Raw genomic sequence first — 27,695 nt, 5'->3', positions numbered from 1 at the left:
GTTCCTACTTTGCAAACGATCTTTTCGGCCATCGAATATGCGTTGGCGCGTATTTCGGTCGCATATGTTCCGTTTTTTTTTCGGGTTGCCGTTTTTACGCGCCGTAAAATCGCCCGTGCGAACGAATACATTGGAAACCAATGCCTCAGATGGTCACGTTTATACGATTGGGCGCAAAAATGCGCCGTTTATGCGCTCGTGTGAACGCACCCTTAAAGGGGTTTTTCCATGAATTAAAAGGACTTCACTACCACTCTTTCCTTCCTTGTTGCTGGTTACTGTGGCAGCCAATCACTTGCTATAGAAGGCCACTATGGCCAGCGGTTGGCTGCAGCAGGCACCATTCCTGGTCAACAGCAACCAGAAAAAGCAGAGTGGTTGCGGAGTAATTCTAATTTATTTTGTAAAGATTTTGGTGTAGATTTCAACCCTTTAGTTTGATTTCAGTTGAGAGTGAAATCTGCTGCAGATCTACAATCAAATAAGCACCAAATCAGCTATATGTGAACACACCCTTCAGCTTGAGCTACTCTGCGACTTTGGACATAACACAGGTCACATGGGCAAAGATTGCAGTTTAGCCTTGCATCATCGGAACATAACGGAAGTAAATGTGATCGCATTGCAGCTCACAGGTTCCTGCAACCCACAGATCTCATAAATCCTGCGTTTTTGGACTCTGCAATATACTTGCAAGTCGCAACAAGATCGCATTAAGTTCCACTATGGTCTGTATTCGCAGGGCTACACTGCAATCTTTCGCTACACGCCCTGTGTTGACACCAACGTCTCCATGTAGCCCTAACCGCCAGCATGAATGCTGGGTGTCTGTATCTATGCAATCTCCACCCATATAGCTTGGGGGGGGGGGCAGATTCTCACACAACCGGATTTGAATTGCGGATTCTGCAAGTGTATGATCCGCGGTAGTACGCTGTTCAAATACATGGGATTACACAAGGGAAATAAGATCAGCGCTGCACTTTTTGAATTGGCCAATGTGAGTGACAACCTCTACTTTGCGGGAATGCCAGACTACTGCCAAATTTGTCAAAAATATAACCATCAAAAAGAGTATTGTGGTAGCACCTGTAAGAACTGTTGGTGGTGCAGACCACGATACAAATCAGTGCCAAAAAGGAAAAAAAACTGCCATTTTTGCAGCAGAGATGGTCATCTTTATAATCCTTGCCCCCATAGAACATGGAATACGGAGCAACAAAGGCAGTCTGGACACAACCAGAACCAGCCAAGGGAGGCAGTGGACCAAAGTGCAATTTCCCAAGGAGAGGAACCAGAAGAGATAGATACTTCAAACAGGTCCCTTGAGGGAGATGAAAGCGTTCCAAAACATAAAAAGGTGCAAGAAGAAAACAAGATCAGAGGAGGACCAAGATGAAGCTGATCCTGGTCCTCAGGAGGCACCAGCCCAAAAGGTGTCTAAGGCAGAGCATCCTGGGGTAGCAACAGCAGTTATGAAAAGGAGGAAAGGTTCAAAGAGCAAGTTGTAGTCAGGGGTAGTACAGGAGGAACTGCTGGAAGTACCTGCAGAAGCAGAGAATCCAAACGTTTCCCGAGTCATCTTCAAATGCCCCTCCCCCCACCCTGCGAGGTGGGGGATGCAGGGGCAACCTTCAAAGTATCAGATGAGAACCAAGTACCCACCCCTGCTGTGGGGATACAAGTGGAAAAGATGGCTGATTTGATGGCGCCCAGGGAAGGCACATTACCTATGGGGTCTGTGTGGGATGTCACACAGATTACAGCCTCAGGTACTATGGGGGTCAGTTGAGTGATGGTTGTTCCTCTCCAGCATCCTCCTTGCTTACCATTGATTCGAATGTGGGGGACTGCGGTTTATGCTGGCGGATGAAAAATCACAGCATGCTCTATTTTCCTGCGGATTCTGCACGGACGACTTCCATATAAGTCAATGGAAGCCGTCCGACCTGCAGCCAGTCCACAAATGACATTGCAGATGGGCCGTGGATTCCATGGGAAGAGCAGTCAAAAAAAAATCTGTAATGTGTATGTCCAAAGCCGAGCTGTGTGGACTATCTGTAGTACAGAAGAGAAAATACAGCTACGTGCGGATGACGGCTGAGCACAGGGTCAGCTTAGAGAAGCAAATTAACTGGGTCGCTCCTCTTTACCTATGTGTGGCATTGCGTATAAAGCACATTACAAGAAATATGCAGATGCGTAGGTGTTTGCACATTAGTCTGGATCTAATGAGTCCAGATGAGCAGGGCTCGCCATGCACATTAGTCTGGATCTAATGAGTCCAGATGAGCAGGGCTCGCCATGCACATTAGTCTGGATCTAATGAGTCCAGATCAGCAGGGCTCGCCATGCACATTAGTCTGGATCTAATGAGTCCAGATGAGCAGGGCTCGCCATGCACATTAGTCTGGATCTAATGAGTCCAGATCCGCAGGGCTCGCCCTGCACATTAGTCTGGATCTAATGAGTCCAGATCAGCAGGGCTCGCCATGCACATTAGTCTGGATCTAATGAGTCCACATCAGCAGGGCTCGCCCTGCACATTAGTCTGGATCTAATGAGTCCACATCAGCAGGGCTCGCCATGCACATTAGTCTGGATCTAATGAGTCCACATCAGCAGGGCTCGCCATGCACATTAGTCTGGATCTAATGAGTCCAGATCAGCAGGGCTCGCCCTGCACATTAGTCTGGATCTAATGAGTCCCCATCAGCAGGGCTCGCCATGCACATTAGTCTGGATCTAATGAGTCCAGATCAGCAGGGCTCGCCCTGCACATTAGTCTGGATCTAATGAGTCCACATCAGCAGGGCTCGCCATGCACATTAGTCTGGATCTAATGAGTCCACATCAGCAGGGCTCGCCCTGCACATTAGTCTGGATCTAATGAGTCCACATCAGCAGGGCTCGCCCTGCACATTAGTCTGGATCTAATGAGTCCAGATCAGCAGGGCTCGCCATGCACATTAGTCTGGATCTAATGAGTCCACATCAGCAGGGCTCGCCCTGCACATTAGTCTGGATCTAATGAGTCCAGATCAGCAGGGCTCGCCATGCACATTAGTCTGGATCTAATGAGTCCACATCAGCAGGGCTCGCCCTGCACATTAGTCTGGATCTAATGAGTCCAGATCAGCAGGGCTCGCCATGCACATTAGTCTGGATCTAATGAGTCCACATCAGCAGGGCTCGCCCTGCACATTAGTCTGGATCTAATGAGTCCAGATGAGCAGGGCTCGCCATGCTTTTTAAAGTGAATGTTTTTTTTATTTTATTAATAAAATTTTACCAGGCAGAATTTTATTGATCAAAGCTTTTATTAATTGACAGTTTTTAAGCTTTTATGGTTGGCCAGATTAAAATCAAAGAGCAAGTATGTTAGAGATTCTACCCTTATTTATTAATGACTCTGAACCGCTTATGTTAGCAGGTGATTTTAATTGTATTTTAAGGTTGGGAGAACGCCGATTATCTAGCTCCATAAGTAGGAACTATGATAATACGTCTTCTATGCTCAAAAATGCAATAACCACCTTTCGGAAGAGGCCGGTGTTACATGGAGCAACATAAATTGTATATTTTGCGCTTATCAAGTACCGCCTTTTAAGGCTAGTTTCATATTGGTAATCGCAATTTTTTTTTTTTTTTAATAATCTCACATCGCATTGCTGCAGCCCACGATGAAAACATGCAATTTTTAAAAATGCAAAAGTCAATAGAACTGTCTAATGTTAATATCGCGACACACAGGAGGCTTCATAGGGGAACACGGGAGATAAAATAAATAAATTTGAAAAAAAAAATCATGCAGAAAGAGAGTATGCCGCAATTTTTTGTTCGCTCAACATCGCATCAGTGAAAACATGGGAAGGAAACCAGTAAAAATCATTGATTTCATAATCTGCTTTTTTTTTACTGACACTCACATCAGGCGAAAATCGTGCACTTTTCGCACCGGTGTGAAACCTCTCTAAGTGTGATCTTTTTACCAATATTTTTTAATCCCTTTGTGATCACCCATATGTGTTTGCACATCCTGGGTGTCTGGGCTTTAACCCCTTCATGACATGGCCTATTTTGGCGTTGAGGACCAAGCGATTTTTTGGTATTTTTCCATCTCCATTTTTCAAAAGCCATAACTTTATTTTTCCGTGGACGCGGCCGTATAAGGGCTTGTTTTTTGCGTGGCGAACTGTAGTTTTTATCGATGCCAATTTTGGGTACGTAGACTATATTGTAAAATTTTTTTTTTTTTTTTTAATGATAGCAGAGAGAGAAAACGCATCAATTCTGTCAGATTTTTTTATTTTTTTTTTACACCGTTAATCATGCAGCATAAATGAGACTTTCCATTTTTTCTGCAGACCGGTACGGTTACAACGATACCAAAATTCTAACATTTTTTTAGGTTTTCCCACTTTTCTGCAATAAAAACCCTTTTTTTTGGAAATCTTTTTTCTATTCTAAATTGCTGCATTCAAAGTCACGTAACTTTTTTATTTTTTGATGTACAGAGCTCTATGAGGGCTTATTTTTTGCGAGACGAGCTGTAGATTTTATTGGTACCATTTTGGCGTACATACGACTTTTTTGATCACTTTTATTGCGTTTTTAGTGAGGCAAAATGCTAAAAATGAGCATTTTGCCTCAGTTTTTTATCTTTTGTTTAGCGTTTTTTTCGGTGCACAGTCAAAAGCATGTGCAACTTATTGTACGCATCGTTACGGACGCGACAATACCAAATATGTGGGGTTTTATTTATTTTTTACCTTTTTTTATGCCAATCTGAGAAAAAGCATAAAAAATGGTTTTTTTACTCTTTTTTTTTACATTTTTTTAAATTCATTTTTTAAATCTTTCTTTTTTTTTTTACACTGTTTGTGTCCCTCTGAGGGACTTTAATCACTGCCCTGATGATCGCTGTCATAAGGCATGGCAGAGCTACTGCTCTCCCATGCCTTATCGCTCATACAGCGATCTCAGGCATAGGCAATACAGGACGCCAGTGTCTGGCGTCCTGTTGCCATGGTGACAGGCCGGGCTCTCGCGATGACATCGCGAGTTCCGGCCGGAGACACAGAGGGAGCCGCGCTCCCGCTGTGAACTCTTTCCCTGCCGCGATCTACTTAGATCGCGGCAGGGAAGGGGTTAACAGCGGGGGGCGCATCTCCGATGTCCCCCCGCTGCTGCAGCGAGACGCCGGCTGTGACTGACAGCCGGCTCCCGCTGCGGGATAGCGCGGGATCACATATGATCCAGGACGTAAGTTTACGCCCTGTTGCGGGAAGTACCCCGCTCCCAGGACGTAAACTTACGCCCTGCAGCGGGAATGGGTTAATCTACAGGGCCGTAAAAACCGTGTCGGCCTGTAGACTAAAGCCGAGGGGGTCTGCAAGTGTGAGAGCTCTCTGCCATTTGCTGCTGGAGCTTATCATGGGGAATAGCGGTGTGCGACCCCCAGTCACACGGTCACTGTTATTCAATGGATAACGGCGATCGCATAAAGTTGTAAAAAAGTTTTTAAAAAGTTAGTTTCATCTCCCCTCATAGATCGGATCTGTGACGGGAGCTGAAACTACTCACTTCCATCCTCTGATGTCCTGCGGCAATCTGCTCCTGAAAGGATCTGCCGCTGTCCTCCACGCATCAAGGGCAAAGTGTCGGGCGCATGCGCAGAAGGCCGGAGAGCCCAGGAAATTTATGACCTCCTTGCTACCAGAGATAGCCGAGAGCAGGAGAGGTCAGCAGGGGCCACAGTATGGGGTCTACGGTCATGTGATCACCGTTATCCAATTGATAACAGTGATCACGTAAAAGTTTAAAAAGTTAGTGTTTTGGCTACCCTCACGGATCGTATCCATGACGAGACATGAAGTTACTTATGCAAGGCCAGTGGTACATGAACGGATTTGCCATGCGGAATCCGCAGTCCACACCAAGGATCCACAGAAAATACTGTTCGGAACATGCTATGCAAAAAACACTTTTTTTTCCCTACACACTCGTGGAAACTAATTGTGTGAGCAGAGGAAAAGAAAACAAACAATAAATTGCAGCATGTACTATTTTCGTTCGGTTTCCGCATGGTTGGCCTTCATTGAAGTCAATGGAATCTGCCTGACCCGCTGCCAATCTTCAATTAACATAGCGATGGCGCAGAAAAAAAGATAAAAAAATAATCCTGTACTGTGCATAACCGACAGCGAGCTGCCAGAGGCATCCACAATACAGATATTTAAAGGTACATTTGGTCTGGTCTCACACAGAGGGGTCGGATTCCGCTATGAAATCCGGTCTTGTCATTTGGTATATCCTGTACCGTATATAGACGCAGCGAGCCGCTGTCGGCCACATACAGTACAGATTTTTTTTTCTTCTTAAATATTTATTTTTCCCGCGCCGTGACTAGTGGGTACCCGCAGTGCTCATTGCAGATGGGCTGCAGGACGGACGGCTTCCATTGACTTTAATGTTCACTGTCCCTGTAGAATCTGCACTAAAACAGAACATGCTGAGCTTTTATTTCTGCAAGTGGAAATTGCAATTGCTGCTTGCGAATATTCTAATATTTGAATGTGTGCGCAATATCGCAGATCGCCCTGCGGGTGACTCATGAATTCAGCAATTCAAACCCCGTCGTGCGAGACCGGCTTACAGCCCCCGGATTTTCAATGACACAATCCTTATCCACGAACCTTTTCCCAGCAAAATGATGGACACATGGACAGGAGCCGGGGAGGACCCGGGAAATGTAAAATCTCCTTGCTCCTGGCTACCAAAGGTAACAATGCCTGGAGGCCTTGTGGAGTGGTCCCCAGTCACGTGATCACCAGTATCCAATGGTATAAAAAGGTAGCGATCTACCTTAAGCCGGTCTCGCATGGCTAGATAGGAATTGCGGAATACGTACATTTGATCCGTGTACTGCTGCAGATCAATCAAATGCATTGGATTACGCAATTCCTCTCATATTAGCGGGTCGGAATTATATAATTCACTTGCAGAAAACAGAACGCAGCATGTTTTATTTTACCGTGGATATCTGTGACATAAAGCCCATTGTGCTCTATGGTCGCGGATATACCCGCAACCCATACGCAATTACATTGTGTACGGGCTGCGGGCACCCGTGTTATCGTGGGAAATATAAACAAAAACGGTGTGCTGTGCATGACCTCCTGCGTGAGCTTGCAGAAACTGAATGAGAGTTGTCCAGTTTTAAGCATACTTAAAAACGGAATGGCCCCTGCTTACAGTGAATGCAGAAGGGCGGGGGGAGAGCACTCTCCTCCAGCAGTCCCGCCTCCCTCTGGTCACACCGAGTGACCTAGCGATACTCGCTTCTGTTTAACAGCACGAGAATAAGTGTTGGGCATTGTTTGCCAGACACTTATTACAGGTAAAAGGGCCTTTACTGTAAATGTGGCCAATTCGCAATATCTTCAGGGAAACACTCTGTTCTTTACAATGTAAATATGCAAGCTTAGGGCAGAGTAGATAAACTACTTTATAGTGTATAAAAGATTGGAGAGGGTGCAGGGAAGACAGAAGACACTGACCACAGTGTTTCCCAGGGGTTCTCGGTCTTCCGCTGTCCAATTCTCCAGCTGATGTTAAGACAGACGTTAAGTAAGGCTCCTACAGATGGGTTTTTTTTCTCTGTCTTTTGCTGCTTCTTCCTTCAGTTGATGTTCCAAGACAGATGAAGTTTTTGTGGGTAATATGAATATGTTCATGTATATGCCTTGGTGATAATTAGTACTTAACCTTTGCCTAACAAAATATTATAAAAGTGTACGTATCATCTATTTCATGTAACTTAGTTTATCACCTATTTTATTCAATTATCTTATTTATAAGATTGCATCGCATCAACCCATCTGTCCTTCTTTAAAGCCGTATACGAACTTGCTACCTTTCAACTTGGCAAACCAGGAGGACCGAGCAACAATGCGGGACAGAGCAGAAATGGGAAAAAGGAAGTATATTCCCATTAGTCATTATACTTAAAACCCACAACTCTGACAACCCCTTGAAAGGAGTGGTCCAAATTCTATTTTTCAGTAAAGTATTTTCCCCATGCAGTAGAATAATGAAATCTGCCGATACTCACCTCTCCCCTAGGACGTCATTTTTACAGGCTCCTCCAGACCATTTACGGGAGATCACAAGCACTGCAGCCAACAGCAGCTCAGCGCTGAATTGCTGAGCTCTGTTATTGGCTGCAGTGCCTGTGATGTCCTATAAACAAAGCGGACTGAAGCCTGTAAATAAACAGAAGACTGAGCAGGAGTGGGGAGAGGCACGTGTATGCCAATTTGTTATTTTATTGCAGAACACAATTACCGAAAAACTCTTGGACCAGGCCCTTTAACACTCAAAAAAAAAAAAAAAAAAAGGTTTTATTAACTGTGGTGTGAAAGAAAAATAAAAAGTGTGTTAGTTTCACCAGAACCTCCTTTAATAGGAATCTTCAAGAATGTGCAAGACTAACGCACAATTTACAAGTTATTCCCACAAATAAACATGAATATGGACAAGTAGCATAAGAGGACATCTATTGTATTACCAAGAGTCATGTAGAAAGTCAATTCTGTACAAACAGAGCTACAGAAATGGTGTTTTTGGTAAACTGGCAATCAACTCTAGATGGATCTTGCCTATTCAAACAGGCAATGAAGAATCAATTCCGTATAGGGACTAGCCAAAATTTCTGTATCTGTATGAATGCCAGAATTAGAGCGCATAAATAAACTGGCCCATTTATAGGGAACTTGTGAGTAGATTAATGCTGCCCTACTATGGGCAGATGTTAAAGAGGATGTCTCACAGACACTGGCAGCATAATGCTAGGATAGGTTAGCAATATCTGATTAACTTAGGTCCAAATGCTAGGATCTCCGCTGATTTACTTAGTCTCTCCTTCTCCGGTTAGCCACATAAATGGCTATTGAACATAATGGAGTCCATGCAGCTGTCCAGAAAAAGTCAAAAAAAAAGAGCCAAGGGTAGATGAACACTTTGCTTACTAGTAATGCAACCACTTCATCCAAGCCATTGGCGTGATTCACAATGATCAATTCCCTGCAAGTTGGAGGCGTATTGATTATGCTATCAATAACATTGATGACCAGCTGACAAGAGTATTTTCCTGTTATGTGATGCAGTTTTGACCAATCTTCAACTTTTCATCCAATTTTTTTCCTCTATACGATTATGCAAATAAAAGGGCTGCCAACCTGACTTTGGGGGGTCATCTGGATTTTTTTAAAGTAGTCTTAACAAATTAAAATGGAAGATTTCCCAAAAACAGTAATTAGCAAAAAAAAACAACAAAAAAGTAAAAACTGAATTTTTTATTTTAATCATGAGATGGACAAGTTTTCAACGCCTTAACAATTTGTTAGAATTTAGTCAAGTCAAATGCAAAAAGCTTCAAAAAAAGGCTACGGCTTCCTAATCCTTCTACTGCAATCCAACCCATAGAACTCTACATTTTAACTTCTAAATTATTCTAACCTTTCATATTTAGAAAGTATGTTCGACCGAAATGTAAAATTTGACATATAATAAATTAGGAAAGTGACCAATGCTTAGCAATTTTTGGCATTCGTTTGATTTGTTACCGTTTTGTATGCACAAATGACTTGTAATTACAGTCATATTGGTAGAAACAACTGCTGAGGAAGTCTTAAAAACTCACTTGTCCCTTTGATTTGGCTTCTTCATAAATTTGTCAGCATGTTAAAAGGTGACAAGCAATATGGCTATACTTATTGTTACCTTGGCATCAAGTGAGGCAAGAATTGAATATAAAAATGTCTGTTAGAAAAAAAAAACCAAAAAAACAAATTGCTAAAACTTTGGCTTGGGGCTTATTCCGATGTGCGTATATCGGACGGGTTTTCACGCCTGGCCGATATACGCTGTCTCTCTGCAGGGGGAGCAGGCTGGAAGAGCCAGGAGCAGTGCATTGAGCTCCCGCTGGGCACTAGTTGCAATAGGAGAGGGCGGTACAGAACCTAGCTCCGCTCCGTCCCTCCCATTGCAAACAGTGGCGAGGGGCGGAAGCTCAGAGCACTGCTCTTGGCTCTTCCAGCCTCCTCCCCCTGCAGAGAGGGACAGCATATATTGCCCGGGAGTGAAAACCTGGCCGATATACGCACGTCGGAATAAGCCCTAAGGCTGTATTTTACATTTCGAGTGGAAATCTGCTATAAATATTCAGTGCAGCACATAAGTATGTTGATTAGAGGCACCACTGACCAGGGTGCTTTTACATGGAACGATTATCGTTCAAAAAAAAGAAGAAGTTGCTGGATCATTCGAAATTGAACGATAATTGTTCAATGTAAACATGGCCAACAACTGAATGATGAACAACAACTTGTTTGTTTACCATTAATTTTATGCAAGCATAATAATCATCGTTGGCTTGTTTGTACCCTTATTCATGTCAACAGAAAAACAGTTGGCTGAAGAGAGAAGTCGACCTTCATTCAACTTGCCTTGAACAGTGACCATTAAACAAAAACAATCTTCCTAACAGAGTTTTATTGCCTTCTAAACGGCTTTAAGTTCCAGTTTCCAGTTGGAAGGATGTGGATAGAGGACAACTTCAAAAATGACTCCTGTACATATGCGAGGGACAGATCTCTCTGGGTACAATATCCTGAGAATAAAAAAAAATTAGAAGCATAAAACTGCTGGTTAGGAATTGTGTGTGTTGGCTCCATTGGAAGGGTCCAGCTATGTCAGACACAGTCACTTCCAACAGATGCATCAACTTCAAGTAATTGGTAAAATTAAAGCGACCCACCAGACCTGGAGAAACACAGATGGCCACAGCAGCTTCTCTAACTGCCTGATGCACACTGGGCATTAATATGCATCATTAGTCTAAAACACTACACACTGCTTGGATCAATCAGTGCTGCCCACATGGACAATGCTGACCAGTCAGAGTGGCATGTGCCATCTTAGACTACTGCTGCATACTATGCACACTGTGCTTCAGGTGATCAGAGAAGCGGCTCAGCCATTTTTGCTTCTCCATGGTTTTACTGATATCAGCCTTCAGTAGAAATATTTGAGCGGGTCACTCTTTAGCCGAATAATTTGCTTGTATTCATTACAAAAAGAACCAAAACTCGAACAATTGACTAGATGGGAAACCGCACACTTCCTGCCTGCTGGACTGAGCATCTTGTCAGGTTCAGATTTAGTAGCACAAGGGGCATTAGTAGAATATTACATCTACACACCAGACCAAGTGTCCTCATCCAAATGGGCCACCCTAAAATTATACTAGACACATTTCTGCTCTACAATGTACTTGGGTTGGGGCAGAGATTAGAAAAATGCATGTTTTGTTACTTAATTTACAGTACATAAGGAGTTTGAGTGCCAAAGGGAGTTAAAAATATTATCCCAAATGAGTGATCAGTTTCTTCAAAGTACTCATATTATATTTTAGTCTGATGACTCCTGTACAGGTTCGGGGGGGGTTTCTATCAGAGGATCACCATCAATAGGGGAACAAGGCAAACTTGGCCCCTCTTGCCCTTGCATTTTATTAGGACTACTGAAACGTTGACCCTAGCCATACAGTATAGTGTTAGCATGTGAAAGATCAAGGTAGGTGATTGATGTATATTTTAAGGTTTCTAAAATCTCGTTTACCTTCCTAACCTGTACAGGACATTGACCCATTTACAACAATTTTAAAAATATCTAAAAAGCACTCAAAATCCTAAGCACTTATATAGTTTGTCCAACCTTAAAACCTTTATTTTTTTTATTAACACCGATCCATGCCCTACAACAAAATACTTGCTTCTCTTCTCCCCCTGGGAAACCGTGCAGAGGCGATACCTGTCTGTACTGGCAGCGGACATCAGGCGACAGCTGTAGCTTCGCCGTTCTGTACGCCTGGCATCATGGAGCTTCCATCCTGGGCTCCAATGCCAGGAGAATGGTCAGTGATGCTGTGGCCTCCAATTGGCTGCAGTGGCCATGTGACTTACATTGTCAGTACAGAGTGGGACTCTCACCGCAGCAATGTTTCCCATGGAAAAAAAAAGAAAGGAGAGTATAATTTTGGTGTAGAAATCAAAGATGCCCACACTGTACTGCTTATAGGCCAAATCTAAAGGAAGGTTTAGGGGTTCGCTATTTAAATATCATCAGGCCCTGCAATTACCCTGCATTCTCAACCCTGTGCTTCAGGACTGAACAAGTAGCTTGTCCCTCAGACCCTGTATATACTTTATTTTGTATATCTTGGTCCTGTGATGTGTCCTGCATGCTTCTATTCACTGGGCTTATGCCATAGAGCTTGTAAAAGGCCCCCTGTACACAGGCGGAAATTCCACGGCGGGATTTCCCGCAGAATTTCCACCCGTGGCCATAGGACTGCATTACAAAACGCAATCCTATGCAGACGGCCGCGATTTGTCCACGTAAAAACACACGGAAAACAAATCGCGGCAGGTTCTATTTCTGTGCGGGTCTTGCAGAGGCCCGCACAGAAATGTCAGTAGTGACGGGTCGGCTCCGCTCTGCGCCAGCTGGCACATCAGAGCTTTGGAGACGCCAGGAGCGGGTGAGCCGCAGGGCTGTGCAGGGGCACGGGTCTGCATCCCGTTGCGAGAATTCTCGCAGCAGGATCCGACCCGACCATCTGCAGGCGGCCAAAGGGTGAATTTTATTCCTTCTCGTATAGTAGCGCCATTGTTTAGTAATCTTGATTTTCTACTAGGACGGAAATCTAGAGCTCCTTCAGGTTGGCTTAACAATGGCTTAGAGACATCTCTCTCATATAAGGTAGCCTGGGAAAGGGACTTTCGCCGATCCTTTAAAATATTTGTAGTACTATACAAAAGTAGTACTATGCTTGGCACAGTTATTTTGGGTGAACAGTACTGTGGGTGCACTCTGGTGTCACACTATTATGAGGGACTGTTGTGCATACTTTGAGATTGAGGGCAAAATCTGTTTAGCACAACTATTAATGGTTGGCACCCATTACCATCAGAGGCGCTATCTGCGCACTATTACACTCTGGGATGCCATTTATGGCAATTATTGTTGCTGGCACTTTCTTTTGGGACACTACCCCTATGACAGCATTTTTGGGCTGACAATAGTTACGTCACTACATTTGGGAGCAATGTGGTAACAGCAGGCATAGTAGCAGCAAAATGCCACTATTAGAGCACCAGAATGATTAGTTTGCATTGAGAATGGATGAAGGATGATTTTAAAAGTGACTGGGCAGCAAACTATGCAGAAATGAGACTTGGCTGGAAGAAGCTTCATTAGGCCTTTTTCACATGGCTACAAAATCATCGCTACAAAACACATGTATATGAAGTTTATGGTCTCCAATGGATTATTTCAGGCTACAAAACATTTCATGTGAAAGAACCCATTGGAAGCCATGGGCTTCACATACATGCGGTTTGTAGCGATGATTTTGTAGCCCGTGTGAGAGGCCTAATGGTGAGGGTAGAGAATATCTACAATAAGAGAAGTAGTCATTGAATGTAATTATGTATTCTTCTGTATGTTCTGTAGCTCTGAGTTTAATTTAGAAAGTAAAACCCTTCCAGGCAAAGTGTCTTAAGACACTTCTGATAACTTTACCCCCATTGTCTTGTCACAATTTGATACCAAGTAGATCTGAAAACCCTCTAAAGTTACAATAGATCTCCATCCTTCTAAGGCTGCCTAACCATGCTAATACAGTATATTTAATAGTTTATGCCATTTTGCTGTTTGCCTTCACATAGTAGATTTCCTAATATACTACAATAGGCCCAAACCATAAAAGGTACAGCAGCATACATTATAAAATGGTTACAAAATGCACGTCATACCTTAACCATTAGTTGTCACGCCATCGGCCTTTACGGGGCATCAAGTCTCTTTCACTGTCTTTCTTCTTCTTAAACCGCTCATACCTCTCAGCCATCTCTATCAGCTCTTGTGGAACTTCCTAATGAAACATACAGTACTATATACTGGTGTATCCTTGAACATGAACAACGCAATAAAATCTCTGGACTTCTAAAACATTTCTTATCTTCAGAAAAGGGTCAAAAATTGGAGTGTGCATCTTTTAGAACACATCTCATACTTCTTAGATAGGAGGAGATTCAATAGCCAGAGATGTATTGGATACATTGCAAACCTGGCATAGTTTTATAACTGAGACTCTTGGCTTTAAAACAAAATTGGGATTGCAGCCTTAGCTGCGATCTACAGTGAGATAGAGCAAGTTGAAGTGGGAGCTACATATACTTACAGTTCTCACTTCAGTCTGCTCACCTTTTCACACTGTTTATGAAATAAAAAGATATTGCATGTATATATTGTTCACTCATCTAAATCACCTTTGTCTACTTATTGACTGCAAGACCCAGAGACCTACAAAGCATTCAGATTGCGGTGTCAAAGAAATAAAAAAAAAACACCTGCACAACATGCAAATCAACATTTTTTACTGCCCCATCCTACCCATAAAAGATTTTTAGCATAAAATAAGTCGACAGCTTCTGTAGAGTTACCTAATATATTTAGAGCAACAATTGGCACCCCACCGCAGTACATGATATATGGTTCCATAGAAAGTCTAAGAAACATTATAGGAAATGTAATAATTGGTGCAGCTGCACGCCTGGGGCTGCGTGGAGTGACGAGGCTGGTGTGTTGCACACCCCAAGCCCATACTATCGCAGTATCTACCGCAGCAGCTTTGAGTCCCTATTCCCTCATCCTCACTCCCATAGTCTCTTTCAATTAAGAAAAATTTTGAAAAAAACACATTTAACCTACACACAAAATAAAGGTGTCAGCAGCACAACCACATACCACGCCGTGGGGAAGCGAAGAAAATGTGCACGCTTTAGGATTTGGATATCTAAATCCTGCATAACACAGCCAGAAATGATCAAACGAGCAGCACACAGGGAACCATAGAATTCTTCTTTACATTATAAGATGCTCCTTTATTGTCTCCATCAGTAAAAGGTGACATTTCGACCAATACCTCTGATCTTTGTCACGCTAATACAACAGATCACATACACAGAATATATAACAACCACCAACTAAAACACAGTGAATCGGCACACCCCCATCCATTGGCCGCCGGACAGCATCATGGAACAGCTGGTTATACTTTAGGTTAGAGTAGGATGATTTCTCTACACCTGACACTGACTCTGGATAGCCTATCTACACACTGAGGTATAGGGGTGTGACGATTCACTGTCTTAATTGGTTGGTTGTTTTTATGCATTCTGTGCATGGAATCTGTTGTATTAGCTTGACAAAGACCAGAGGTATTGGTCGAAACATTGCATTTTACTAATGGAGACAATAAAGGAGAATCTTATGCTGTAAAGAAGAATTCTATGGTTGCTTGTGTACTGCTCATATAACTTATGCATTCCACCTATTCACTATGCTTGATAAAAGGAGGTTATTTTTGCAGCTCCGAAACACATTGCACTTCATACTATATTATGTCTGTGTGTTTGTTATCTTTCAATAAAGAGAAAAAAAAAATGAAGTTCCATAAGAGTCCCTTGGTTTGTTAAGGGCCCTAACTTGGAACGGACTCTTCTATGAAGTGCATCATATATATCTATTCATTCTTCACATTAACATCCACCCATCAGGAGCGCGGGGATCATCATTTTGTTGAGTTTAAAAAATACGCAATCCATTTTAAATGAATAAGTCACCCCAAAATAATAATTAAAAAAAAGGGTGACTTGATAGACTGCCTGCCTGATAGTAGTATGATTTAATGCTGTGGGATTACATCCTACTGCAAGAGTGATCAAAGCATCGCATGTTGTTGTCCCCTCCGCGGACTAAATAAAGAAAAAGTAACAAAAAAGGGTTAGTAATTATTTGAAAGAAAAGAAAAAAAAGTAATAAAAGTTCAGAAGAAACAAAAACAAAACCCCTTTGCCATGTTTACAAAAAAAAGGATCAAAATAAAAAAAATATATACATTTGGTATCACCGTGTCTGTAAAAGTCTGATCAAAGCAACACATTTACCCCGCACAGTGAACGTTGTGCGAAAAAAGATGGAAATGCGCTTTTTTGGTCACAGTAAAAAAAAAAAAAAAAAAGTCGTATGCATTCCAAAATACCAAGGCAAACTACAGGATGTCCTGCAAAAAATGAGCTGCTGCACAACTATGTTGAAGGAACAATAAAAAAGTTGTTGCGAGCAGAAGATGGCGGCAGAAAATAAAAATAAATAAAAGTAGTACAGCAAAAAAAACAACAAAAAAAGCACCATACAAGTTTGGCATCGTAGTAATTGTACTGACCCATAAAATCATCATGTCATTTTTGTTGCAGTGGGCCGTAGAAACAAGACTGTGGAATGTCTTATTTTTCATTTTACTCCACTTAGAAATTTCAAAAAAATTTTTTTCAGTACATTATATGGTACTTTAAATAGCACCTTTGAAAAATACAACTCGTCCCGCAAAACACAAACCCTCATACAGCGACGTTGATGGATAAATAAAGGAGTAATGATTCTTTTAACCGGGAGAGGGTTTCCTAGGGGACTTTCTCTTTCTACCATTATACAATGGCGCCATCTGCTGGCTAGAGCCAGTACTGCAGTATGTGACATGCTGGAGAGGCCCCCCTGAGAACTGAGCGGCCAGTAATATACAGTAAGAATGCACTGCCGGATGTCTCCTGACATTGGAGCTGTACAGCCTTTAATCAGAATGTCTTTAGATGTCACAGTGGATTGGAAAGGGTTAAAAAAAACAAAAAAACAAAACAAAAAAACAAGAAACAAAAAAACTTACTTGACTTGCCCGTTCCAAAATGGTTATCAGTTCCCCTGCAACTCTCCAGTCTTTCCTAGACACCAATGTCATGGATTCACCTGAGCGACTAGAAGTAAACATGAGATCACACACTGGCTGATTCCAAGACTGAGCTAGGTCAACAGAAATACTAAGACTATTCACAGGTTTACTTTAGGCATCTACACTCAAGTAAACGCTCCCAAATGTATACCTGACATGGAATATAATACTCGATGGGCAATCTATGCATTTGTGTCTTGTAGTTGCATTACATAGACACCCACTAGAATAAAAAAGGTACACATTTTTGCATTCTCACCCTATATTTTAAGAAATAATTGATGGGGCATACCCTTTTTTCCCATCTGTCTTTAAAAAAGGGGTACTGATATGCCAAAAGAATGTGGTATGAGCATAGGCTTATTGTTATATTTGGGTTGTATAAGAGACATTTGCAGTCCTATAGGAATACACAGGAGGAGATTTATTAAAACTAGTGCAAAGGAAAGTGTAGCCCATAGCAACCAATTAACACTAGTGATGAGCGAGTATACTCGCTAAGGGCAATTGCTTGAGCGAGCATTGCCCTTAGCGAGTACCTTCCGCTCGAGACAAAAGGTTCAGGTGCCGGCGGCGGGCAGGGAGCTGCGGGGGAGAGCGGGGAGGAACGGAGGGGAGATCTCTCCTCTTCCCCTGCTGACTGCCGCTACTCACCGCTCCCCCGTGCCGGCACCCGAACCTTTTGTCTCGAGCGGGCAGGTACTCGCTAAGGGCAATGCTCGCTCGAGAAATTGCCCTTAGCGAGTATGCTCGCTCATCTTTAACACTTATTTTTACCATAGGATGCGTTTGTTGCTGCAGGCCAAGACAGAGCATTTTCACTTTTCCCATTAAGTAGCTATATAAAGGACTTGTTTTTTTTTGCAGAACTTACAGTTTTCATTGACCCATTTTGGGATACACATGATTTTTGATTACTTATTATTCCTCTTTTTGGAGGCACGATGACCATAAAACGACTATATTACTAAGGTTAGGGTGTTACCATATATTCTATAGTATGGGTGGTTACGGATGAACAATTATTTTGTCTCACAAATAAAACACTAAGGCCTCATGTCCACGGGGAAAATCAGGCCCGCTACGGATTCTCCATGGAGAATCTGCAGCGGGTCCCTCCTGCCCCGCGGACATGAGGGCTGAAAAGAAGAATAAATCAGAATTAACTCACCTCTTGCACGCTCCGGATACTTCCTTCGATGCGGCGTCATCTTCTCTGCGTCGCAGCCGGATCTGCTTTCTTCTGCCCGGCGGATGCGCAGGATGACGTCGGTGACGTGCCCCGCGCATGCGCCGTCCCGAAGCAAAATGATCCGGCCGCGACTGAGAGAAGATGGCGCCGCGGCGAAGAGAAGAAACGGAGCGGGTGAGTAAAATCTGATTTTTTCATGCTCCATTTTTTTTAAAATCACTTTTATTGACCATCCGCGGGTATTTATCTACCCGCGGGTGGTCATGGGATGCGGATCCGCGGGCAGGAGAAGAGTTAAAATCTGCTGCGGATTTTAATTCTTCTTTTGCCCATGGACATGAGCCCTAACAAATTTTTTTTCCCTCACAGCCAGCACTGACCGCGACATCTAAGGGGTTAAACAACGGGGTCATTGGGGTAAAACCACTCTAATTAGGCACAGAGGACCGATTAGCTGAGCCCTGTTCATGTTCATGTTCTCGTTTTCTGATGCCCTCTGTTTGGTAAGAGGCAGAGCCCCCAGGATGGCAGCCCCTGCTCTGGGACAATATGGTCCTTTTCTCCAAATCTGAGCACCATTATGGCAGAAATTAGTTCAAGGCACCGGCTCCAATTTTCCCCTGCATTAGTTTTGCTAAACACCCACCATTAAGTCACGAAAACTTTCATGTGCCTGCTGTGCAATAAAATATCAAGGCGACATGAGGTGAAATAACTGGTATGACTGAGTATTGGGTAACACTGCCATTGAAGCCATAGTTAAAATGTACTACTAGATACTGCAGTATTAGTTTGTAAGATTCACACATCTACTAACCCAGCCCGTCCTGTACGGCCAACTCGGTGGACATATTCTTCAATATTACGCGGGAAGTCAAAGTTGAACACATGGGTAATATCATGCACATCCAGCCCGCGAGAAGCTAAATCGGTAGCTATTAATATTCTTACTGCTCCTAGAAGAAAAAAAGATGGCCGTGAAGAAGCGCAGTCTCAGAGTACATCAATGTAAACGTACATGACATTAGCGTTAGCCAGATCCTCGCCTTTCTGTTCTTTATAATACTGAAACCTACAGAATGACTAACATTCTAACTAGAGTCCATTATACATATTTTAAGTCCAAAACAATGTTGCTTGTTAGGTAGTTCAAATATCCAGGTTGTCATCACGTCAAAGCGTAATACACAGTGAATAGAACCCATTGATTTCCGTGGGTTTCTTTACAGCTGCGTATTTTACATGACTTTCGGTTGCATGAAAATAAAAAAAACAAAAAAAAAACAAAAAACAACAAAACACTGCATGACCCATTTTGGTTTTTATTATGCACTGTATTAGCCCATAGAATTGAATGGACATGCGTAAATACGCAGTAAATCTGTGTATTCATTGCGCATTTATGCAAAAACACACGCACTCACATTATGTATATTATATATATATATATATATATATATATATATATATATTATACACATATACATACATACATACATACATACATACATACATACATACACACACACACACACACACACACACACTACCGTTCAAAAGTTTGGGGTCACCCAAACAACTTTGTGTTTTCCATGAAAAGTCACACTTATTCACCACCATGCGTTGTGAAATGAATAGAAAATAGAGTCAAGACATTGACAAGGTTAGAAATAATGATTTGTATTTGAAATAACATTGTTTTTACATCAAACTTTGCTTTCGTCAAAGAATCCTCCTTTTGCAGCAATTACAGCATTGCACACCTTTGACATTCTAGCTGTTAATTTGTTGAGGTAAGCTTGTGAAATTGCACCCCACGCTTCTAGAAGCATCTCCCACAAGTTGGATTGGTTGGATGGGCACTTCTGGCGTACCATACGGTCAAGCTGCTCCCACAACAGCTCAATGGGGTTCAGATCTGGTGACTGCGCTGGCCACTCCATTACCGATAGAATACCAGCTGCCTGCTTCTGCTGTAAATAGTTCTTGCACAATTTGGAGGTGTGTTTAGGGTCATTGTCCTGTTGTAGGATGAAATTGGTTCCAATCAAGCGCTGTCCACTGGGTATGGCATGGCGTTGCAAAATGGAGCGATAGCCTTCCTTATTCAGAATCCCTTTTACCCTGTACAAATCTCCCACCTTACCAGCACCAAAGCAACCCCAGACCATCACATTACCTCCACCATGCTTAACAGATGGCGTCAGGCATTCTTCCAGCATCTTTTCATTTGTTCTGCGTCTCACAAACGTTCTTCTTTGTGATCCAAACACCTCAAACTTGGATTCATCCGTCCACAACACTTTTTTCCAGTCTTCCTCTGTCCAATGTCTGTGTTCTTTTGCCCATCTTAATCTTTTTCTTTTATTGGCCAGTCTCAGATATGGCTTTTTCTTTGCCACTCTGCCCTGAAGCCCAAAATCCCGCAGCCGCCTCTTCACTGTAGATGTTGACACTGGTGTTTTGCGGGTACTATTTAATGAAGATGCCAGTTGGGTACCTGTGAGGCGTCTGTTTCTCAAACTAGAGACTCTAATGTGCTTATCTTCTTGCTTAGTTGTGCAACGCGGCCTCCCACTTCTTTTTCTACTCTGGTTAGAGCCTGTTTGTGCTGTCCTCTGAAGGGAGTAGTACACACCGTTGTAGGAAATCTTCAATTTCTTAGCAATTTCTCGCATTGGAATAGCCTTCATTTCTAAGAACAAGAATAGACTGTCGAGTTTCAGATGAAAGTTCTCTTTTTCTGGCCATTTTGAGCGTTTAATTGACCCCACAAATGTGATGCTCCAGAAACTCAATCTGCTCACAGGAAGGTCAGTTTTGTAGCTTCTGTAACGAGCTAGACTGTTTTCAGATGTGTGAACATGATTGCACAAGGGTTTTCTAATCATCAATTAGCCTTCTGAGCCAATGAGCAAACACATTGTACCATTAGAACACTGGAGTGATAGTTGCTGGAAATGGGCCTCTATTCACCTTTGTAGATTTTGCACAAAAAAACAGGCATTTGCAGCTAGAATAGTCATTTACCACATTAGCAATGTATAGAGTGCATTTGTTTAAAGTTATCTTCATTGAAAAGTACAGTGCTTTTCCTTCAAAAATAAGGACATTTCAATGTGACCCCAAACTTTTGAACGGTAGTGTGTGTATATGTGTGTGTGTGTGTGTATATATATATATATATATATATATATATATATATATATATATATATATAAATGAAAGACAGAACACGCAGGAAATTAGTGTACACATAAAAGTGGTTGTGCATCCACATTAAGGCACCGTTTATTTCAATTGGAAGCTTGGAAACTGCCAAGTGCTGAACTCTTATCACTTTCACTGTAATGAATGGAATGCCCACACGCACACTGCTCCAGTCCCTTCAGGATCTCACTTTTCAGGATCCAGGGGGGTAACCAGAGGATGGACCCCCACCAAAGTTGTAGATAGAACTTTATATCTTCGTACCATCCCTTTAAGGCTTACTCTAGGTTGCGTTTCATGATTTTTACAGAAAAATCTAGGAGCACCCATACATGACTGGTGGAATTCCTCTATATAAGTATGGTATATATTCTTACATTTTTTAAGAGCTGAGGGGATCCATTAAACACAACAACCCAAAACGCATTGAGTTTCCATATTTTTTTTTTTTTTTTTTATTAAGAGCATCCTCTCCGGGCAATAGTCTGAACTAAATCCACGCAATCCCAAAGATGCAATCGACACTGAACCTACCCAACCCCACTATGAGAGTATCTAATTTTACTCACTTTAATCAGTCAAACTATAATGATTTATTGTAGTTATAGCACCCTTCCTTTCCTTTTTTCCCTATTCCATGTTATTGGTCATCTGCGCAGGTGTGACGTTGACAGCTCTCCGTTGGATTAATTGCAACCTGGTTCTCCATCTATCATCTATACACGGATCTGTAGGCAGTATTGGATTGTGGTGTGGCACCCCTCTGGTGTCACATATCTGGTGGGTTAGCTTAATCACCTAAGCATCTTTGTCCAATTTCCCTTGAGTGAAATTTAATCTTATTTCTAACCCTACTTTGAGAACAGGTAAGAAGTGCAATAGGGTTGTGAGGGATGCAGTGGGTCAACTACTAAGGAGTGTAGAAGCAGGGTAAATGGAGGAGAGATTCGGGAACGTGGTAGGCACCTCTAAAAGGAGGTGTTTTTTAGGGGAATTCTTAAAGCCATCTGTGTAGGGAATGAACCTCACTGGTGCTACAGTAGAGAAAACCATGGAGCTAGGCACAAATAAATCAGCTCTATTTAACCCCTTCCCGCTCCAGGATGTACCGGTACGTCCTGGGAGCCTGGTACTTCCCGCAACAGGACGTACAGGTACGTCCTGGGGATAGCGCGAGATCACATAAGATACCGCGCTATCCCGCAGCAGGAGCCGGCTGTCAGTCACAGCCGGCGTCTCGCTGCAACAGCGGGGGGGGGGCATCGGAGACGCGCCCCCCGCTGTTAACCCCTTCCCTGCCGCGATCTAAGTAGATCGCAGCAGGGAAAGAGTTCACAGAGGGATCGCACTCCCTCTGTCTCCGGCCGGCTCTCGCGATGTCATCGCGAGAGCCTGGCCTGTCACCATTGCAACAGGACGCCAGACACCGGCGTCCTGTATTGCCTATGCCTATAATCGCTGTACAAGCGATAAGGCATGGCAGAGCAGTAGCTCTGCCATGCCTTATGACAGCGATCATAGGCATAGTGCTGCAAGTCCCTCAGAGGGACTCAAATAGTATAAAAAAAGAAAAGAAAAGTGTAAAAAAAAAAGTAAAAATGTAAAAAAAAAAAGTAAAAAAAAAACCTTTTTTTATGCTTTTTCTAATATTAGCATAAAAAATGGGAAAAAAAATTAAAACCCCACATATTGGGTATTGACGCGTCCGTAACGACGTGTACAAAAAGTTGAACACGCTTTTTATTTTGTACAACAAAAAGCGTAAAAAAACGCTAAAAAACAGAGGCAAAAATGCTAATTTTTAGCATTTTGCCTCCCAAAAAATGCAATAAAAGTGACCAAAAAAGCCGCACATTCCCCAAAATTGTACCAATAAAAACTACAGCTCATCTCGCAAAAAATAAGCCCTCATAGAGCTCCGTACATAGAAAAATAAAAAAGTTACAGGACTTTGAATGCAGCTATAGAGAAAAAAAGATTTCCAAAAAAAAGGGGGTTTTATTGCAAAAAGTGTAAAAACCTAAAAAAAAAAAAAAAAAAAAAAGAATTTTGGTATCGTTGTTACCGTACCGACCCGCAGAAAAAATTTAGTGTGTCATTTATGCTGCATGATTAACGCTGTAAAAAAAAAAAAAAAAAAAAAGAAGTCTATGGCAGAATTGATGCGTTTTCTCTCCCTGTTATAAAAAAAAAATAAAAATTTTTTTTTACGATAGTCTATGTACCCGAAAGTGGCACCGATAAAAACTACAGCTCGCCAAGCAAAAAACAAGTCCTTATACGGCCGCGTCCACGGAAAAATAAAAAAGTTATGGCTTTTGAAAAATGGAGATGGAAAAATACCAAAAAAAAAAATCGCTTGGCCCTCAACGCCAAAATAGGCCATGTCATTAAGGGGTTAAAGCAAACATGTCACCTTCAAATAGCACCTTAAACTTGGTTAGGTTGCTTTTTCTGCATCCAATGCTAATAGAATTGCGCACTCATATGACGTTGAGCAGAGGCCTTTCACAAACCCCACCTGTACCGGGCCTAGCAGCAAGGTCTTGTGTTTGCCATGATTTTAGACAATATTTTGAGGTGTTGGTTCATGAAGTGATATAGGGATATATGATTCTGGGAGTTGCATGTCTGTTTGGTTTTAGGTTTAGTTTTATGTGCGCTAGGTTGGCTTGATCAGACTGCTTTCCAGTTTGCAGTATTTGGTTGAAGAGATTTGTTAGTGTGGGGTATATGGTTTTGAAGTACTTCTAAAATTCCCCACGGTATCCATCCAGGCCTGGTACTTTACCGTTGGATAATTGTCTTATTGCCTGTTTGAACATCTGTTATTTTTCATTTAGTGACGCAAGTTGTAGCTAAACCTTAAGGAATTCTTTCCGGCATTCCGTATGGTTTGTCTGCGGCCTATATAGTGTTGCAAAGTAATTATGGAATATAGTTTATTTGCCTTGAGTGTTTTTGTGTTTGACAGTTTTTATCTTTAATGGATGTTGTGTTTGTTGGGATGCTGACCTTTCGCTAGTCTCACCAGAAGCCGGCCTGCTATGTTACAATGTTTGTATAACTAAGCTTGCAGGTACTTTTGGTGTGACCTTTCTTTCCTGTCTAGCCAAAGATCAAAATCAGCTTTAGCAAGACGCCATATTTCTTTGTTTTGTGTTGTCTGTCTGCAGAAATGAAGTGTATGCTTTGAGTAGTTTGAGACGATATTATTGTATCTTGTCACCACCAGGAAGTCCTGGTGGAGACAAGACTGACAGGCCGGTTACACCCCCTGTAGCTGATTGGCTACAGATCAAGCTGGCATGCAGGTCTTGAAAGCCCACTAGGGGTTGCTCCAGTGTGGCAGCATCACCTGCAAAAGATCCTTAGGCACAGAAGGACCTCGGCAAAGCTGGGAGTGGTGGAGCGCCGGAGGCACCAGATGGACACCCAGCTGTGGGAGGAGACACTGAGTGATTTCTCATCTCCCTACAGCAAGGGTTGGAGTGGATGTGGCGGCGGAACAGACACCGGAGCACTGAGGAAGCAGAACCCCTGCCTCAGTGCAGGGGGATTGCAGCGGCAGGACATACCAGACCAGTGAGTGACCAGAGGCCCTGACTCACTGATGGAATTGCGGCGCCGGCTGAAGAGAAACAAACAGTGAGGCGGCAGAGCCCATGTTTCTGTGCAGGGGGTTTGGGGGCCTGACAGGAGACACCCGAACACTGAGGCAGCAGAGCCCCTGCCTCAGTGAAGGAGGGTTTCTGCAGCCTGGACGTTAGCCGTAACAGTTAACATGGGAAAATGCTAGGGGGACAGCTGATACAGGGAAAATCCTTGCAGCATCGTCTGTATACAAAGTTAGCAGGGCTGCACGGTAATGGTTAGGGGTTTGTCTTCAGGTCAGGCTTATATTATTCAGTGTTAATGCTTCCATGCTACCCCAGTAACATGGAGGTATTTACAGCTAATAATGTAAACCTCACCTGAAGACAAACCCCTAACCGTTACCGTGCAGCCCAGCTAACTTTGTATACAGACGATGCTGCAAGTATCTTGGAGAAGTCAGCCAATCGGGAGCTAGAGGTGTGACAGGGGCGCAACTTCTGTTAAACCCCTAGCTTCTGGTGGTGACAAGACACAATAATACCATTTGAAACTTGCTTCATAATGGTGTGTGTTTATCTTTTTGCGCAGATTGGACATGTATCCCATTAGGTTATCCTGGATGACCGTTTCCCAAAAAAGGGTTGGGTTTGCCATGTGTTCCTTGTTGTAGTCCACGTAATCTAGCAACCACATTAGAAGTGCTGCTAGGAAGTTCATTTCGGGTTAAGAAGGTGGGAATCTCCATGTGAAATCAGTGTCCTTTGGGTATTTTGTAGCTTTATCATTATTGGTGAGTGGTCAGAGATTACAATGTCTAGTATTTGCTTCCTGCATTTTGTGTACTTAATGCTGCGATCAGTATGTAGTCAATACGTAACCATGATTGGTGTGTATGTGAGTAAAATGAATATTCCCTGCTGTCAGAATGTAAATACAGTATCTTCATGTATCACTTAGGTCGGCTGTTTGTGTAAGGGGTTTCAGAATTCTGTCTCTGTTGCATACTAGTTGTGATGTTCCCCTTCAGTCTTCTAGTGCATTCATGACTGTGTTCATGTCTCCGCAGACCACAGGATTATTGTGGAGTAGTTCTATTCGTTTGAAGAAACGTTTGTTTTCTCCATTTCGGGCGTAAATGTTGTATATGCTGTACTTGGATCCCCCCTCCTCTAGCAGCACGTGTGACCATCTGCCCTCCTTGTCTGTAATCTGGGTGCCCTGGAAGGATTTGTTAATTACAATGACCCCTGCTTTCCCTTTCACAGCTAATGGTCTGACTATTGTGCCCACCTATGATTTTTTTCAGGCAATAGAATTCTCTCTAACAGGTAAGTCTCTTGTAACAAAACTAGGGCAGGTCGGAATTTTTGGAGATGGCGCAGCACCATGTTCCTCTTGTGGAGAGAGCCCAGGCCCTTAACGTTCCACAACATGATATACATGTTGTGGGTTTTGTTGGTTATGTAGGTTGTTACTGTACTGCCCCTGTTCTGTTTTAAAGATTTTCTGGTTTGGGTGTGGGGGTGAGGAAAGGCGTGGAGTGGGCAGGTGAGGATTGGGGGGTGTGAAACTATTTGCTTGTGCTTCGGTATTCTGTTTCAGTTGTTAACTCTGTGGGCTAGCGGTATTGTCTGTGCGGTTGGTGTTGCTGTGACCTTCTTCCTTTAGAGGTCTTCCTTAGCTGCAGTCAGGCTACTACTGTGGCCGTCTCCTAATGGTTCAGGGGTTAGAAGGGTTCTCGTTGGATCTCTGCTTTCCCTGCTGCGGTTTAGAATCTATCTTAGCGAGCAGAGGTGACTTGCGTTGATGTTGCTGCTTATCTGAAGCCGGGGGAAGTAGATGGGGTTCATTTAGATGCTTATCATGTTAGCACCAGATCCGGAAAGCTCAGATAGGCTGTTTTGTGGTCTGTTTAGCCTTGGCGCGCGTTTCTCGGGTATTTTGGGGGAGGCACATAAAGGGAGGCAGTGCGCTTGACAAGCTATCTCGGTCTCTTTATAATCTTACTCAGCTTCCAGGTTAAATTCTGATCAGCTTTTATGTGCTTCTTATCTTGATTGTAGAAGTTTTCGCTGCAGTAGCGTTTGTCAGGGTGCTTTTGCTGCGCTTTCCCCCTTTCCGAGGGTCAGGGGCCCCAGAGGCTGATGGCTGCTGCCTTGGTGGGCTAGGCGTTCCTCTCCAGAAAGCTGCTTTTAAAAGTCACAGGTTGCTCGCTCTCCTTCCTGCAGCTGGCTGGATGGTTGTCCCGCACCTCTCTACTGCTGAGTGGATGGATGGGTGAATGGGCCATCCCTTTTCAGCAGTATGGGTGGCCTGTACCTGTCTTTCTGCAGCTGGGTGGGTGGACTGTCTCCTTCAGCAGCTGGTTGGATAGATGTGTGGACAGCTTACCTATTTCTGCCACTGGATGGATGGCCTGCACCTTTCTTTCTGCAGCTGGATGGACAGCCTACCCTTTTCTGCTGCTGCATGGATGGCCTGCACCTTTCTTTCTGTAACTAGATGGATGGGTCTCATTTTCTCTCCCCCTCCTCTACTTGTTATTTTTGTTCTCCTCTGCAGCTGCAGGGAGAGCCAGCTACTCTATGCCCTCACTTAAGACGGCTGCTACCTGCTGAAAGGAGGGCCTCCCTAGACCAAAGACCCAGGCTAGGCACAGGGCACCTGCTCACCTCAGGATGCAGAAGGCCGTGGGGTAACTACGGGGGATGTCTGCTGCCTCAGGTATGTAGGGGAGTGATAGGACTCTGAGTCCTGCAGGCGGCGCACGCTGCTGCG

General features: G+C 43.2%; 1 protein-coding gene across 1 annotated transcript in view; it reads right to left on the bottom strand.

Annotated features, from left to right (window-relative positions):
• Positions 1–10,398: 10,398 nt before the first annotated feature.
• DDX43 (DEAD-box helicase 43) overlaps positions 10,399–27,695 on the bottom strand; it is a 66,390-nt gene continuing 49,093 nt past the window's right edge. The window contains exons 14-17 of the mRNA XM_066590488.1: positions 18,928–19,066; positions 16,856–16,943; positions 13,884–14,002; positions 10,399–10,675 (exon numbers count right to left, since the gene is read on the bottom strand). Of these exons, the coding sequence (XP_066446585.1) occupies positions 13,892–14,002; positions 16,856–16,943; positions 18,928–19,066 (338 nt within the window). The 3' untranslated portion in view covers positions 10,399–10,675; positions 13,884–13,891. The remainder of the gene's footprint in view (positions 10,676–13,883; positions 14,003–16,855; positions 16,944–18,927; positions 19,067–27,695) is intronic.

This window comes from Eleutherodactylus coqui, chromosome 1 (genome assembly GCF_035609145.1).
Source record: "Eleutherodactylus coqui strain aEleCoq1 chromosome 1, aEleCoq1.hap1, whole genome shotgun sequence".
In the NCBI taxonomy this organism is placed as follows: domain Eukaryota; kingdom Metazoa; phylum Chordata; class Amphibia; order Anura; family Eleutherodactylidae; genus Eleutherodactylus; species Eleutherodactylus coqui.
The sequence above is the reverse complement of the archived record's forward strand: the minus strand, read 5'-3'. Positions and strand labels throughout refer to the sequence as shown.